At 47.9% G+C, this 13,231-nt stretch overlaps 2 protein-coding genes across 2 annotated transcripts in view; both read right to left on the reverse strand.

Moving 5' to 3' along the window:
* The window catches only part of LOC132465740 (calcium-binding protein 2-like), a 10,980-nt gene extending 9,813 nt beyond the window's left edge, over window positions 1-1,167 (reverse strand). Inside the window, exons 1-2 of the mRNA XM_060062492.1 lie at window positions 577-1,167; window positions 1-16 (exon numbers count right to left, since the gene is read on the reverse strand). The exon at window positions 1-16 is cut by the window's left edge and continues 305 nt beyond it. Of these exons, the coding sequence (XP_059918475.1) occupies window positions 1-16; window positions 577-654 (94 nt within the window). The 5' untranslated portion in view covers window positions 655-1,167. The remainder of the gene's footprint in view (window positions 17-576) is intronic.
* Window positions 1,168-6,141: 4,974 nt separating this feature from the next.
* On the reverse strand, window positions 6,142-13,231 carry LOC132465724 (zinc-binding protein A33-like). The gene is made up of 6 exons (XM_060062455.1): window positions 12,399-13,231; window positions 11,565-11,660; window positions 8,854-9,087; window positions 8,559-8,581; window positions 7,528-7,643; window positions 6,142-7,243 (listed from the first exon to the last, which is right to left on the reverse strand). The coding sequence occupies exons 1-6, from the start codon at window positions 12,918-12,920 to the stop codon at window positions 6,669-6,671; spliced, it is 1,566 nt and encodes a 521-aa protein (XP_059918438.1). The 5' UTR covers window positions 12,921-13,231; the 3' UTR covers window positions 6,142-6,668.

A 13,231-nucleotide genomic window follows, 5' to 3' on the forward strand; every position in this document is an offset into this window, starting at 1 on the left:
TGATGGCTGCCTGCACCTGTGGCCGTGTGAGAGCGAGGGACAGAGATAAATAGACGAGGCAGAGAGAGAGAGAGTTAGACGGGTGCAGGGAGAAAGAGGGAGAGACACGCAACAGAGAGAGAGAAAGAGAGAGAGAGAGGGAGAGAGAGAGCCACGCAAAAGAGAGAGAGGGATAGAGTCTGAAAGCCTTGGCTGCTGAACTGGGGCTCGTGTTACGAACTGCAGTTCAGCAAAGTTCTTGTCCAGGTTATCTTACAGCGCTCTTTGTCATCAAAGTAAATAAATGTCATATCCAATTCACTTTGGTAAAAAATTATAGACGTTATCCCCAGGATCAAATTGATATTTCAGGATGGTTCCAGCCGTAGCTGTTTTTAACATATGAGTCATAAAACATGAGCTTCAAATAACATTTTGGCTTCTTCTAACATTTCATTTTTTGCTGAAATGCTTCCAATTTAACATTATCCACACACACACACACACATCATAACAAAGAAGCATATAAAAAGACACAAATAGACACAAATGCGCACACACACGCACATGCACACACACACACACACAGCTATGCACCTGCTTAGCAGTCTTCTCCTGTGTCACGGTGGATACAGCTCCTCCAGTGGACGGCGACTCTCGAATGAGCATGAACATTTCTGCGGTTGGTACAGGCTCTTTGTCTCTCTCTCAACCTCTCTCTCTCGCTGTCTCCCACTCTTACTCCCCCTCTCTCCTAATCTGCTCTCTGGTGTTCCTAACACTTTTTAGTTTGTTTCTTTGTCTTGGTGCCAGTTTTTAAATGCCAAGTCTTCTCGATTGAATTACGAATGTTCAAAGTATTGGTCGATTTTGTCTTTGTTGGTTTCAGCCCCTGAGGAAAGTCCTTTGTCCGTTTTTAGAAGCAAAGTTTTCTCCACTTGATTACAGTTTTCCGAAGTATCGGCTGACGGGAGTTTGTATGTTTATTCGCCTTCTAAAAATTCAGTCTAATTCAGCTATCGGACAACTCCGCCCTCGCTGGTCCCGTCCTCTCCGGCCGCTTACGAAAGAAGTTCCCCTCGGGAAAAAGAAGTGATGAGGAAGAAGGATGTCTGCGTCTTGCTGTCTTAGTCCTGTGGTCCGGCGGCCGCCGCTGTGCTTCAGTTCATCTCCTCCTGGCTTCTCCTCCTGGGGCTCCAGGTGGGGAGCTTTTAACCGACTTGTAGACCCAGGGATTAGGTTCCACAGTATCGCTGACCTCCACCCCCACTTTATCCACCCCCCAATCACGCCAGACCCCACCCTCTTCCCTGCATCCGCAAACCCAGTTTCTGCAGGTGAAACACTACACCTGCTCTTCACCTTGAACATGTTATCTACCTATGCCATGCTCACCTCTTTATCTCTCTCGCTCTCTCTCTCTCTCTCTCTCTCTCTCTCTCTCTCTCTCTCTCTCTCTCTCTCTCTCTCTCTCCCTCTCTCTCTCTCTCTGCCTCTCTCTCTCCCTCTCCATCCCTCCCTCCATGCATTGCTGTGCCTTTTCCTTTTTTGTCAGGCAGGTCAACACCATGTTTGTTCCTTCGAACTGATTTGGTCTATCGTTACTTATGCCTCTCCATGCTGAACCCCTGATTTGGTCAGTGATTACTAAGGCCTCTCCATGCTGAACCCCTGATTTGGTCAGACATTACTAAGGCCTCTCCATGCTGAACTCCTGATTTGGTCAGTCATTACTAAGGCCTCTCCATGCTTAACTCCTGATTTGCTATGTTGTTTCTCAGGCTACTTAGACTGAGAGTAGCCCAACAGTAAGCAATGTTTCATCTGCCTGTCGCTGAATTTTCTCTCATTGACGATTCTACCACATCCCTCTGTTTTTCTTTTTATACCAGATCGGTCTTTCTTTTCCTCACTCCACCCATCCCTTCCAAATCTTTATCCAATTGTGCATATCACCCTCATTTTATTTAAACCATAATCCCTCATGTCTTCCATTCATTCTCTCTCCCTCTCTCTTTCTGTTCATCTCTCTGTCCATCTCCCTCTCCATCACTCACTCTCTCCTCTTCCCGACTCTCTGGCTCTGTCTGACCCCAATCCCTCTCTCCTGTCACATTCCCAGCCACGGTTTGCAACACAAATTGGATTCTTTCCCAGGTGCTAGGGTCAGCTGTCTATTTTCAGGCTGAAAGTATAGAACAGGGGGACAGGTAGGGAAGAGAGAAATAAAGAGAGAGAGAGAGAGAGAGAGAGAGAGAGATAGAGAGAGAGAGAGAGAGAGAGAGAGAGAGAGAGAGAGAGAGAGAGAGAGAGAGAGAGAGAGAGAGAGAGAGAGAGAGAGAGAGAGAGGGTTTGGCTGTGATGTGAAGAGGAAAAGCTTTCTATGGATAACGCACTGGCCCGTCACACATCACACACGTGCACACATGGATAAAGTCATTCGACCCTGCATGACTGATCGCACACAGAGCGCCATGTCAGCAACGATCCCCGTCCGCATATACAACACGTTCAAGTCACTCAAGATAAAAACACAACGTTAGTCATGCTTGCTTGGAGACCTACTTAAATGTGGTTTTCTCATTGAAAACACATCGTACATGCGACCCATGGCGTCTTATCGCAGCTCAAATGAGACTAATTCCACTAAAAGCCTCTGCTTCTATAAATAAAGCGAGTGACCCGACACCACCATGTACATTCCTTTCCTTCCTTCCTACTCTGTGCCCTTGTCTCCTACATCCTATCCCCTCGCTTTGATGTCAAAACTGATGCCGCTGCTTTCGGTAGTCTGCCGTGCGTGCAGGTGTTTGTTGTGCAGGCTTATAACACCTCTCCATCGACCTGTCTCCACCTCTCTCTCTCTCTCTCTCTCTCTCTCTCTCTCTCTCTCTCTCTCTCTCTCTCAAGTTCTCCTCATTAAATGTCTCTGTGTTGAACTGCAGACGGACCTCACTGACGGTGGCGTGAGTTCCTGGGTTGCAGGACGCCGTGTCAAGTCCAACTTGTCTCTCTCTCTCATTAGCAAGAAGTTGCTAATGAGGTTTCCATTAATCAATTTGTCGCCAATCTGCCCCTCTCGCTCTCTCTCTCTCATTCCTCCACCCCCACCATCACTCCTCCCGTCTCCTTCTCCTCCTCCTACACCCTTCCTCCCCCCCGCCCCCCTTTAACTCACCCACTACCCCAACCCCCACTTCCATCTCCAATCAATCAGTCTCTTCATTGATTATTGATGGGGGGGTGCAGGCAAAGTTAGACAAGAGTTCCATTACGACACAAAAAAGGACAAGTTAGACGCTGTGGTTAGGTTAAAAATAGAGTGCAGACGTAAGAGAGAGGGATGGAGAGAGAGGGAGGGAGGGAGGGAGGGAGAGAGGGAGAAGGAGAGAGGGAGCGAGGCAGAGAGAAAGAGAGAGAGAGAGAGAGGGAGAGAGAGAGAATTTCAGGAGCAGATAACTCATCAGATCCGGGATCAGTGATGAAATAGACTGGAGAAGGAGAGCGATTGGCTGGCGAAGAATGGAAGGAGGAGGCGGGACCAGTGGTGCAACGAGTGGACTTAAATTCAGAATGATTTCACTGTGTACTGCACAACAGGTTGGGTATGCTGTGAACCAATGTGTTCTATGAGGAGATGCAGCTCGCCAGAACTTAACATGCGTAACAAAATCACAATTTTCTTGATAGTAACACAGACAGCTCAGCCCATACCTAGAAACCTCCTGTTTAAAAGTACAACTTACTCATGGTAACAACCTTCGATACACTTCCATTAATCGACAACTCCTCAACTTTATAGGCCACTAGAGAGTGTGGTGTCTGGGAAGGGACCAACAATGGGACACGGGTCGCAGTGCCAAAGTATTTGTGAATGAAAGAGTAAACAGTGACTGCCCTACAGTCACACCTTTTGGCTCAGTACACTCACCAAGATTCTTCTTAGTGTGATCAAGGGAGAGTAACTTAATAAAGCAGGGTGGTAATTGAACTCGAGGCTTTTGTTACTGCTGCCTCCACACAGATCAGCTGCCTTTCATGTAGATCTAATTACAGATCAAGAAGTAGGGTGTGTACGCATGTGCCCATTCATGTGTGCCTATTTGTGGGCATGCATGCGTGTGTGTGTTCATGTGTGTGTGTGATTGTGTGTCTGCCTGTGCGTATGTTAGTGTGTGTGTGTGTGTGTCTGTGCATGTGTGTGTGTGTCTGTTCATGCATGTACGGGTTGGCATATGATTCTGTGTGCATGTGTGTGTGTGCATGGGTGTGTATATTCTTGCGTGTGTGTGTGTGTGTGTGTTTGTCTGTGGGTATGCATGCGTATGTGTGGGGGTGTGTGTCTGTGTGTGCGTATACATGCACGTGTGTGTGTCTGTGTGTGTGTATGCATGCGTGTGTGTGTGTGTGTGCGTCTGGATGCGTGTGTGAGTGGGATTGCGCTAGGGTAAAGGCTGTTTTAATGACAGGTGAAGTCTTGGTTAATGTATAGGCAGCTGAGCCAGCTAGGGGATTATGTCGACATGGATACCAAATGTCTTCGCAGGGTCGGAATGACCCTCATCATTTATTTGTCTGAAAGGAACACAAGAGCGACCACATAGACGATGCCACGGCCACGGTCGCCGTGGCAGCAGAAGAGCCGGCCTCGTTGACATTGACATGTGCTGATCCCCGCGAATGGACACCAGGCGGACTGAACCCTCGAGGTACCGCAAACATGCAAAGCAGACACGCATGCGCCCACACACACACACACACACACACACACACACACACACACACACACACACACACGCACACACACACGCACACACACACACACACACACACACAATTAAATGCTCAATTAATTGCCACACACAACCAAGAGGCATGCATCAACTGTGTACTGCAGCAGGTAAACAACGTTAGTCATGCTAATAAAAATTCCATGTTTATTATAAAAACGGAATCAGCGCAACCCAATATTGGATTTCATTTTGGGTTACAAAGCCTGAGTTATTTGTCCCATATTGTAAAAAACAACACACACATTGGGGGCAGGATAGTCTGCTGTCTGGCTAGGGGGTTTGACTCCAGGCTAGGAGGTTTGACTCCAGGCTAGGAGGTTTGACTTCAAGCTCAAGGGATCGGGGTTTGATCCCCCATGTGTCCACGGCTTACCTGTATGAAGGCTATCTACCTGACAACGCGTATTTCTAATCAGCTGTAAACCGCTTGGGAAAATAGAGTGTCTGCTAAATTAGTAAGGGGCCAACCTTCTAGGCGATAATTATACATAATAGAAAATGTAAAAGATTCCATATTCAATAGCATCTATGTAAGCTGTGCTGAGTCAATGATGCACAATGTTGTCAGGGGCTCAAAATAAAGCTGTGGCGAAGAGGTAATTGCTATTTTGCGTTTTAGCGGTATTTGAGGTAAGTTGCGTAGGAGGCTAAACCCATCACTCGGAAAGCCATTCAGCAGCGCATAGACACATACGTAAGAACAACGCACGCATGGCGGGTGCGGGTTACGCGTTGAAGTCACTGGATGAGCGCTGATGTAAGCCCACACTCCCTCACCCGGGCCCTGGGGCTCATGTCGACTACACATGTTATCCAAAGGAATAATTAAGGCAGCATGTTGTAGCAAGCTCTCGTATGTTGTTAGGACACCGCTATGCCAATCGCATTACGTTTGTATACATTTATGAAAGAAAGAAAGAATGCAAAAGTTTGTTGTGTAGTTCTATGCCAATGTCATCCACTGGAACCAGGCCAAAAGGTGAACTCCCCAGCTGTTCTATATATCATCTTACCTTTGTATTTCACACCACCAAGCGTCCATAATTGCTTTTCATTCAGAAATTAGGTAAATTCGATATTACTGGAGGTACATTTTTGACATGACAGCTGAATGTCGTTTGGGAAATGCGTTCGTCAGCAGCTACGGGGAGCAGAGGTAATGTTTGGCGCCCCCTTGTGGAATGAGTGATTTTAACATCCAACCTCCAGTGACTCGTCGACCATGAGAACAGCTCCTCCAACGACTTCGCGGAAGTGTTATATTGAGATCGAATCTCTTCGGTGGTATAAAATATATAATACTACCCGGACAAAGATTTATAGAAATCCTACCCAGAAAGACACGAGCTGACGAACAGGAAATCCAACGTTCAGTGTTAAAAGACTTTATTAGACAAGGATTAAGAGTAGTCTTAATGTATGTCATTATCAATTGAGGGTAGAGCCCTTAATTTCTTCACCTTTGACATCAAACACCATCAATCATATATTAATGAGTACAATAATATATATCAAATATATCATAGTAGTTATAAAATGTGTTAAATGGTTAGAATATAAAACTTTAATTGGCACATTTGAAAACCACTATATCCCCAATTTCATGAAACTTATGGTCTGAAACAAGTCCTTACAACACACAGACATGATGATGTGCTCATATTGGTGCTCTGTTAGTTTTTAGTAAACAACTGCAACAATACTATTTCCAAGAACAATCTTTAGAATCAAGGTTACCAGGAAGTAGTTATCCGTGGCAAAGTCTTCCTTCCTGTGTCGCTATTTTAAGCACAACTCGTTTTCTAGCACATTCAGGTTGCCAGGTTTTTTTTTAACTTCGGCAAAAACATCAAAATAGCAGCGATGGCGAAGAAACGCAACGGGTGGCGATCAAAATCAGCAGGACGGCGTGACGATGGTGAGCGGCTGGCGGTTGCGCCCGTGCATGATGGGCCAGGGGTTGAAGTACGGGTACACGGGCTCCGTGAACCGTGCCCCCCGGAACGAGAACAGGTGGCTCATGTCCGCCGCGTCGTAAAAGGACACCTGCCCGCCGGCGTAGTCCAGGTACACGCCCACTCTTCGGGGCGCCCGCGGCGGGTGCAGCGCACACTCCTCGGCGTCCGTGCACGCCTCGTACTCCCCGACTCCGTCGCCGCCGTCCGGCGGGTCGCCCCGCCGCCCCATGGTCCAGAAGCCGTCGTCCGGGCACAGGCTGATGACCTCCTTGCGGTTGACGGAGGCGGTGGCCACGCCCAGGCCCCAGGCGGTCTTGGAGCCCACCTCCACCTCCCAGTAGTGGCGGCCGGCGGAGAAGGCCTCGTAGCCCAGCACGATGTTGTAGCGCGTGAAGCGCTCGGGGTTGTCGGGCAGGTTGGGCTGGATGTCGCCCACCCAGACGCTGCTGCGGCACGGCGACACGCACAGCCGGGGGTAGGCCGTGTCGGGGTCGAGGGTCACCGCCGTCATGGCTGAAGGGGGAGGGGGGGGGGGGGGAGAGAGAAGGGGGGTTAGCAAGCAGTGTTTGATCAGAAGGATTCAGGAAAGGTTGTGATGGATCAGAAATGTGTGATTTTGTTAGTGTGTAGACCTGGGCATTGCTAGTTGTTAGGGTTTGAGTTTAATATCACAACTAGCAAACTCAACATAAACTCAAAATGATACGAGTTTGAATCGATCTTCAGTCCGTCCCCATTGATCCAAATTACAAAATACTATCGTAAGTGTGTGTGTGTGTGTGTGTGTTTGTGTGTACCTGGTTGAAGCACAGAGTGCATCTTCCTCCAGGTGCTGTACTGCAGGGGGCCCATGATGTCCCCAGAGTGCAGGTCCACACTCCCCTCTAGGGGGGGCTCAAACAGACTCTCAGCCCTGAGCGAGAGAGAGAGAGAGAGAGAGAGAGAGAGAGAGAGAGAGAGAGAGAGAGAGAGAGAGAGAGAGAGAGAGAGAGAGAGAGACAGAGAGAGAGAGAGAGAGAGAGAGAGAGAGAGAGAGAGAGAGAGAGAGTTATTCATACATCAACCACAAAGCCAAATATGACTTTAATCTGATCTGGTCAATTAAATAGCGTAGGGCAGGGGACTTCCTAAAGCGCATGTATGATTTAATAAAGCGCATGCGACTTATAAAACGCGTTATAAAAAAATGACTTCAATGTCATCTTCCGGGCTCAGTAGATTTAGAAATAACCATGGGCAGGCATTTAACTTTGAATTGTTGTCATCACTCTAAAGAAATTCAACAAAACATTAACACACCAGTTATGGATTAATAATGATAGTGTGTGTGCCCTGGATTGCAGTCCCATACCATATGAACCCTTTCATCCTTCTCCCCATCCCTCCATCTGTCTCTATGATTTGATGTGCTAGCTCTGTTTCAATGTCTGTATTTCAACAAGGACACGTGGCCTGATGCAAGCTACAGAAACCTCCCGTGACGCAACAGACGCATGTCACAGCCCAAACTCATCATGGACTGCCAGGTCACTTCTCAGCGCTCCAAAGACGAAGAATGGAAGCCTCGGTCAGCTTGTATACACAGAACGCTCCACTAGAGACATTCCAACCAAGCACATTCCCCCGTCTCCTTGCTGCACCTGAATACGGTCAGTGTTTGTCTAGCAGCAATCCTGATCGAAACGAACCAGAGGTGAGTCACTTTGATAAGAGCCCTAGCCGTCTGGGTCCAATCACCATCATTAGGTGAGAGATTAGGGAACATATGGCCCGCTAAGAACCTGAGACGTTAGCTGGTTCAGATAAGGTTAGCGTTGCCCTGGCTCACCCTCGGATGAAGTCTTTGAATCCCTGAAAGAAAGCAGAAGAGGGGGCTCATTACAACACTTCAACCAGCTGTTTCAGTCTCTTCCTCACTTAAGTCATCACATTTTGTTTTGTGTTGTAAATGTTGTTTGGGTTTGTATTGTAATCGTAGCTTTGATTTGTAATGTATTTATTTATTCCCTGGTTTCAGCTTTAATTTAACTAAATGATTATTATAATATAATCATTAATACATATTAATTTATATGCATATTATGATTCGTTTTGTATAAATGTAAGTGGGTCTCTCTCCCTACCTTGAGCTGCTCCGGGCTTTCCTCCTCCTGCAGTTTGAGGCGGAGCTCCTCGGCCCTCGTCTCCAATTGGCCGATCTGCTCCGTGGCCTGCGTCAGAGCCTTCTCCAATTGGTCGAGCTTGCCCTCCTTCTTCTCCCGCAGGCTCTCCTTGATGCGCTGCTCCTCCTCACGGAGGAACTCCCTGAGGAGGTCAAACTCAGAACTGACCTGGTGCTCCAGGTCGTCTGCCTGCTCCTGGGGGCCCGGGGGGGGGAGGGGCAGTGTTAGGAGAGTCCAGCAGTTCTGCTGATCACTGCAGAACCTCTGGGGAAAGACACTACGGAACCAAGAACGACAAGGGGCGGAGCTACGCTGTGTTCTGTTCCAAGAACGACAAGGGGCGGAGCTACGCTGTGTTCTGTTGCGTTACGACTACGATATAGATATTCTACTCAGGAGCGACTCATTGAGTGGATGAAGCTTCAGAAGAGGATTTCTAGAGCAGCGAGTCTACACAGTGGTGGTTTAAGCCTTTACAGACACTTGTTTGCTGTTTAGTAGTGCTGGCTTTGTTTGTCAATTATGGGCTAACAGATCCTCGCCTCCCGCGTCATGATCGGTCGAAACAAATATGAAGGGAATAACACCCAGATTAGAGCTGGTCTGCCATCAGACTTGAGACATGGTTCTTAGTGTGTAATCTGTGAGACCAGTTCAGAGGGGATCAGACTCTACAGTACGACACTAGACACGGTTGGACGAAGGGGTTGGATGTTTTTCACACCAAATTAGGAATCTGCACAGCTTTTTGGCAAAAGGGAATTAAGTCAAATGTTTTTGTGTTAAGATATAACTGCTTACTGACTTCGTAGTTAAACATTGAAATAGTTCAATTGGATTTCGATTACGTCCTCAACCGTAGGTGTGCTTGTTTTATCGGCGCGTCAAAGGATTCTAATCTCAGCGAACGTGCTTTGGTTGATTTAAACTTTAAAGCATTTGTCAATATATTGACCGACTCAAACAAGCAATTACAAACACTTCCTCTGAACCCTGTTTGCCCACATCCTGTCGCTTGCGGAAATAGAGAAGTGAAAAATGACGATTGTGTAAAGAAAATGTGACACAAAGCAGGCTCATCCTAAAACCTACAGAGAACTAAACACACACACCATGTGTGTGTGTGTTTAGATTGGCACACACACACACACACACACCACACACACACACACACACACACACACACACACACACACACACACACACACACACACACACACACACACACACACACGCACACACACGTGGTTGTTTTTGTCCTCAAACATGCAAAAACAATCTATGAACAAAAAATACATATTTCAAATTACCTTATCTCTAACCCCATCTCCTGCACCTTCCCCCCCACACCCACCCACATACACATGCAAACACAGAACGCCTACCTACACACACACATCACAAAGTCTGCCAACATTTTGAGTGTATACACACTATCAGGTTAGATGTTATTGTGTATATGTGTATAGTGTATGGCAGTATAAATAACAATTCAAGAACAATTTTGTAAATTATAATGACTATTATGTTATTATGTAGACTACTGACTAGGGACATTGATTGGTTTATAAGGTAATATCTTATACGTCCATGGGTTATATGTGTTATCGGAGAATGTGTGGATTGTAGGAACTAGCAGGCCTCCAAAAAGTTTGGATAAAACCTAAATAAAAATTTCTCACTTCATTTCAGTAAAATAAGTGAGTAGACTCTTTCCAGAGTAGCTGAAATTAGAAACAGCGTAAACTACATCGGGCCGAACATTGCCCGTGATTGTAAATAACTCAATCCAATAAAAACACTATCAAGATCAAGGCCTTGATTTAAAAGGGCTTTGAGGGTTATCTCATGTTCCACCCGGTAAGACTGAGTCACATCGTTTCTCATTAAAAGCATGACACAAGGCCAAGGAACACATGGTTAATCTGCCTTTCACCCCAGCGGAAGTGGTGGGCGAGTGACTTCCACCGACGCCACCAGACCTCAGAGCCCCGGCACCACCGTCACTGTGGGCCTCGGTCGTGGGCTGACTAGTGGGAGGAGGAGGGCATGTCCCTCGTCACATCCGTGCATACCAGAAAGACGAGTTCCACCCAAAGTGAGCCAGACGGACGCCTCAGTCAGCACACAAAGGCTGGAGGTCTGGGTGATTGTTTTCTTGCACGTTGGCAACGAGCTGGGTGTGTAGGAATGTGAGGGGATCATCTCCCAATGAGTCGCACACACATCATAACAACATGTATACAAACAAATAAACACACACACACACACACACACACACACACACACACACACACACACACAGTTAAGCAGTCAAGCACACAAACAGCAAACAGTAAAGCACACAGACACAGAGTGAAACACACACAAACACACACACACACACACACACACACACACACACACACACACACACACACACACACACACACACACACAAGCATACACACAGTGAACCCCCCCCCCCCCCCACACACAATGAAACAAATTCAAGCGAGCACACACACACACACACACACACACACACACACACACACACACACACACACACACACACACACACACACACACACACACACACACAGTCAAGCCGACACAAACCCACACAGATTTAATACCTTAATATGGTGGATCGGGAGGATCACAAGGAAGCACACACACAGACTTAATACCTTAATATGCTGGATCTTGTCATTTGTGTGTTGTAGAAACAGAGAGGCCTCCCCCACTTGAAGCTCAACCCTCTCCAGAGTGACGGACAGCTTATCCTGTGGGGGTGGGCAAAGGAAATATAGGTCAGGCTCACGACCACACAGCACATATCGGCAAGAACTAGCCTGGTGCTTTGTAAACAAGCTACCTGGATAGGATATAGGCTGAATCTAATTTGATGCCTTCACCAGACTCTAGGGAGAGAGAGTCATGTGAGGCAGTGCCATGGCAACCGAACAACCTGACGATCTAATCAGGAATGGGATTCTGTTCGAGCAAGTCATGTTAAAACACGGCGTGAAGTGTCGGAGCTCCACGGTATGTCTGCACATACTGGAGTGGGGCTGTAAGGTTAAAAGTTGGCGGAAAGTTGGATCTGACACAGGGCTGTTGAATTCCTGTCCGTCTCAAAGGGAGCCAGAGACATAGGCGGTTTTCATGCCCCACGGTGCATCTGTCTTGTTTTGTGGTTCATCCCGAAAGGTTTGCTTAGGGCTGTCGCTTGTCAAACGTCGTTTCATACATCAAGCAAAAACAACATTCCCATTTGTGAGTAATCTCATTGCAGAGCCATTCAATTCGAGAACTAGTCCAACCAGATCAAGTTAATTTAATACAGATTAGAAAAAAAAAAAAAAAAACACGTGACAGTTTGTTAAACACTCTCCCGAGTCACAAATCAAAAATGAAACATGTACTATGCCACTGGGTGGACCCTTTCCCTCCAGAGTGCCTTCCCAACACAGAGAGCGCAGACATTCCACCCATGGGAGGCCCGGGTCGTTAAAGACTACCTTGTAGTTCTCGAAGGCCTCGTTTATGGGGATGACATTGTGCGTCTTGTGGTCGCGGGACATCCCGCACACCAGGCAGATTGGGAGCTGGTCGCTCTCGCAGTACAGCTTCAACCTCTCCTCGTGCTCCTCGCACATATCCGCGCTCATACGGGGCCAGAAGCCGTTGGAGGAGGCGACGCTGCTCATGCTGGAGCCCGCTTCCCGCTCCTCCGGGTCCTCGAGGTCCCCCCCGCCGCCGGTGATGCTCGCCTGCGAGGTCAGGGTGTCCCCCGGGTGGGCCCGGCGGACGCTGTCCACGACGTTGCATAGCAAGGAGTTGGGTCGCAGCTTGGACGTCACGGACTTTCTGCATTTGGGGCAGGTGGGCTGCTCGTCAGCCTTGGCCTCCCAGCAGTGGGCGATGCACACGCGACAGAAGTGATGGCCGCACTCGAGGATCACGGGCTCGCGGAACAGCTCGAGGCACACGGGGCAGGTGAGCTCCGACTGGAGCTCCTCCAGCGCGTTGATCTCCGACATTCTCCGGAGCGGTACTGCTACATGCTTGACCGCAGCAGGGCGTGCAACTAGGGAGTCTCTCAGGCTCTCATAAGTTTCGAGGCTGCTCCTTCCTAGTAAACTTGACGGGAGGGCGTGGTCTTTGCTGTGTGTGTGTGTGTGTGTGTGTGTGTGTGTGTGTGTGTGTGTGTGTGTGTGTGTGTGTGTGTGTGTGTGTGTGTGTGTGTGTGTGTGTGTGTGTGTGTGTGTGTGTGTGAGAGAGAGAGAGAGAGAGAGAGAGAGAGAGAGAGAGAGAGAGAGAGAGAGAGAGAGAGAGAGAGAGAGAGAGAGAG

The sequence above is a fragment of the Gadus macrocephalus genome, chromosome 10 (assembly GCF_031168955.1).
Source record: "Gadus macrocephalus chromosome 10, ASM3116895v1".
In the NCBI taxonomy this organism is placed as follows: domain Eukaryota; kingdom Metazoa; phylum Chordata; class Actinopteri; order Gadiformes; family Gadidae; genus Gadus; species Gadus macrocephalus.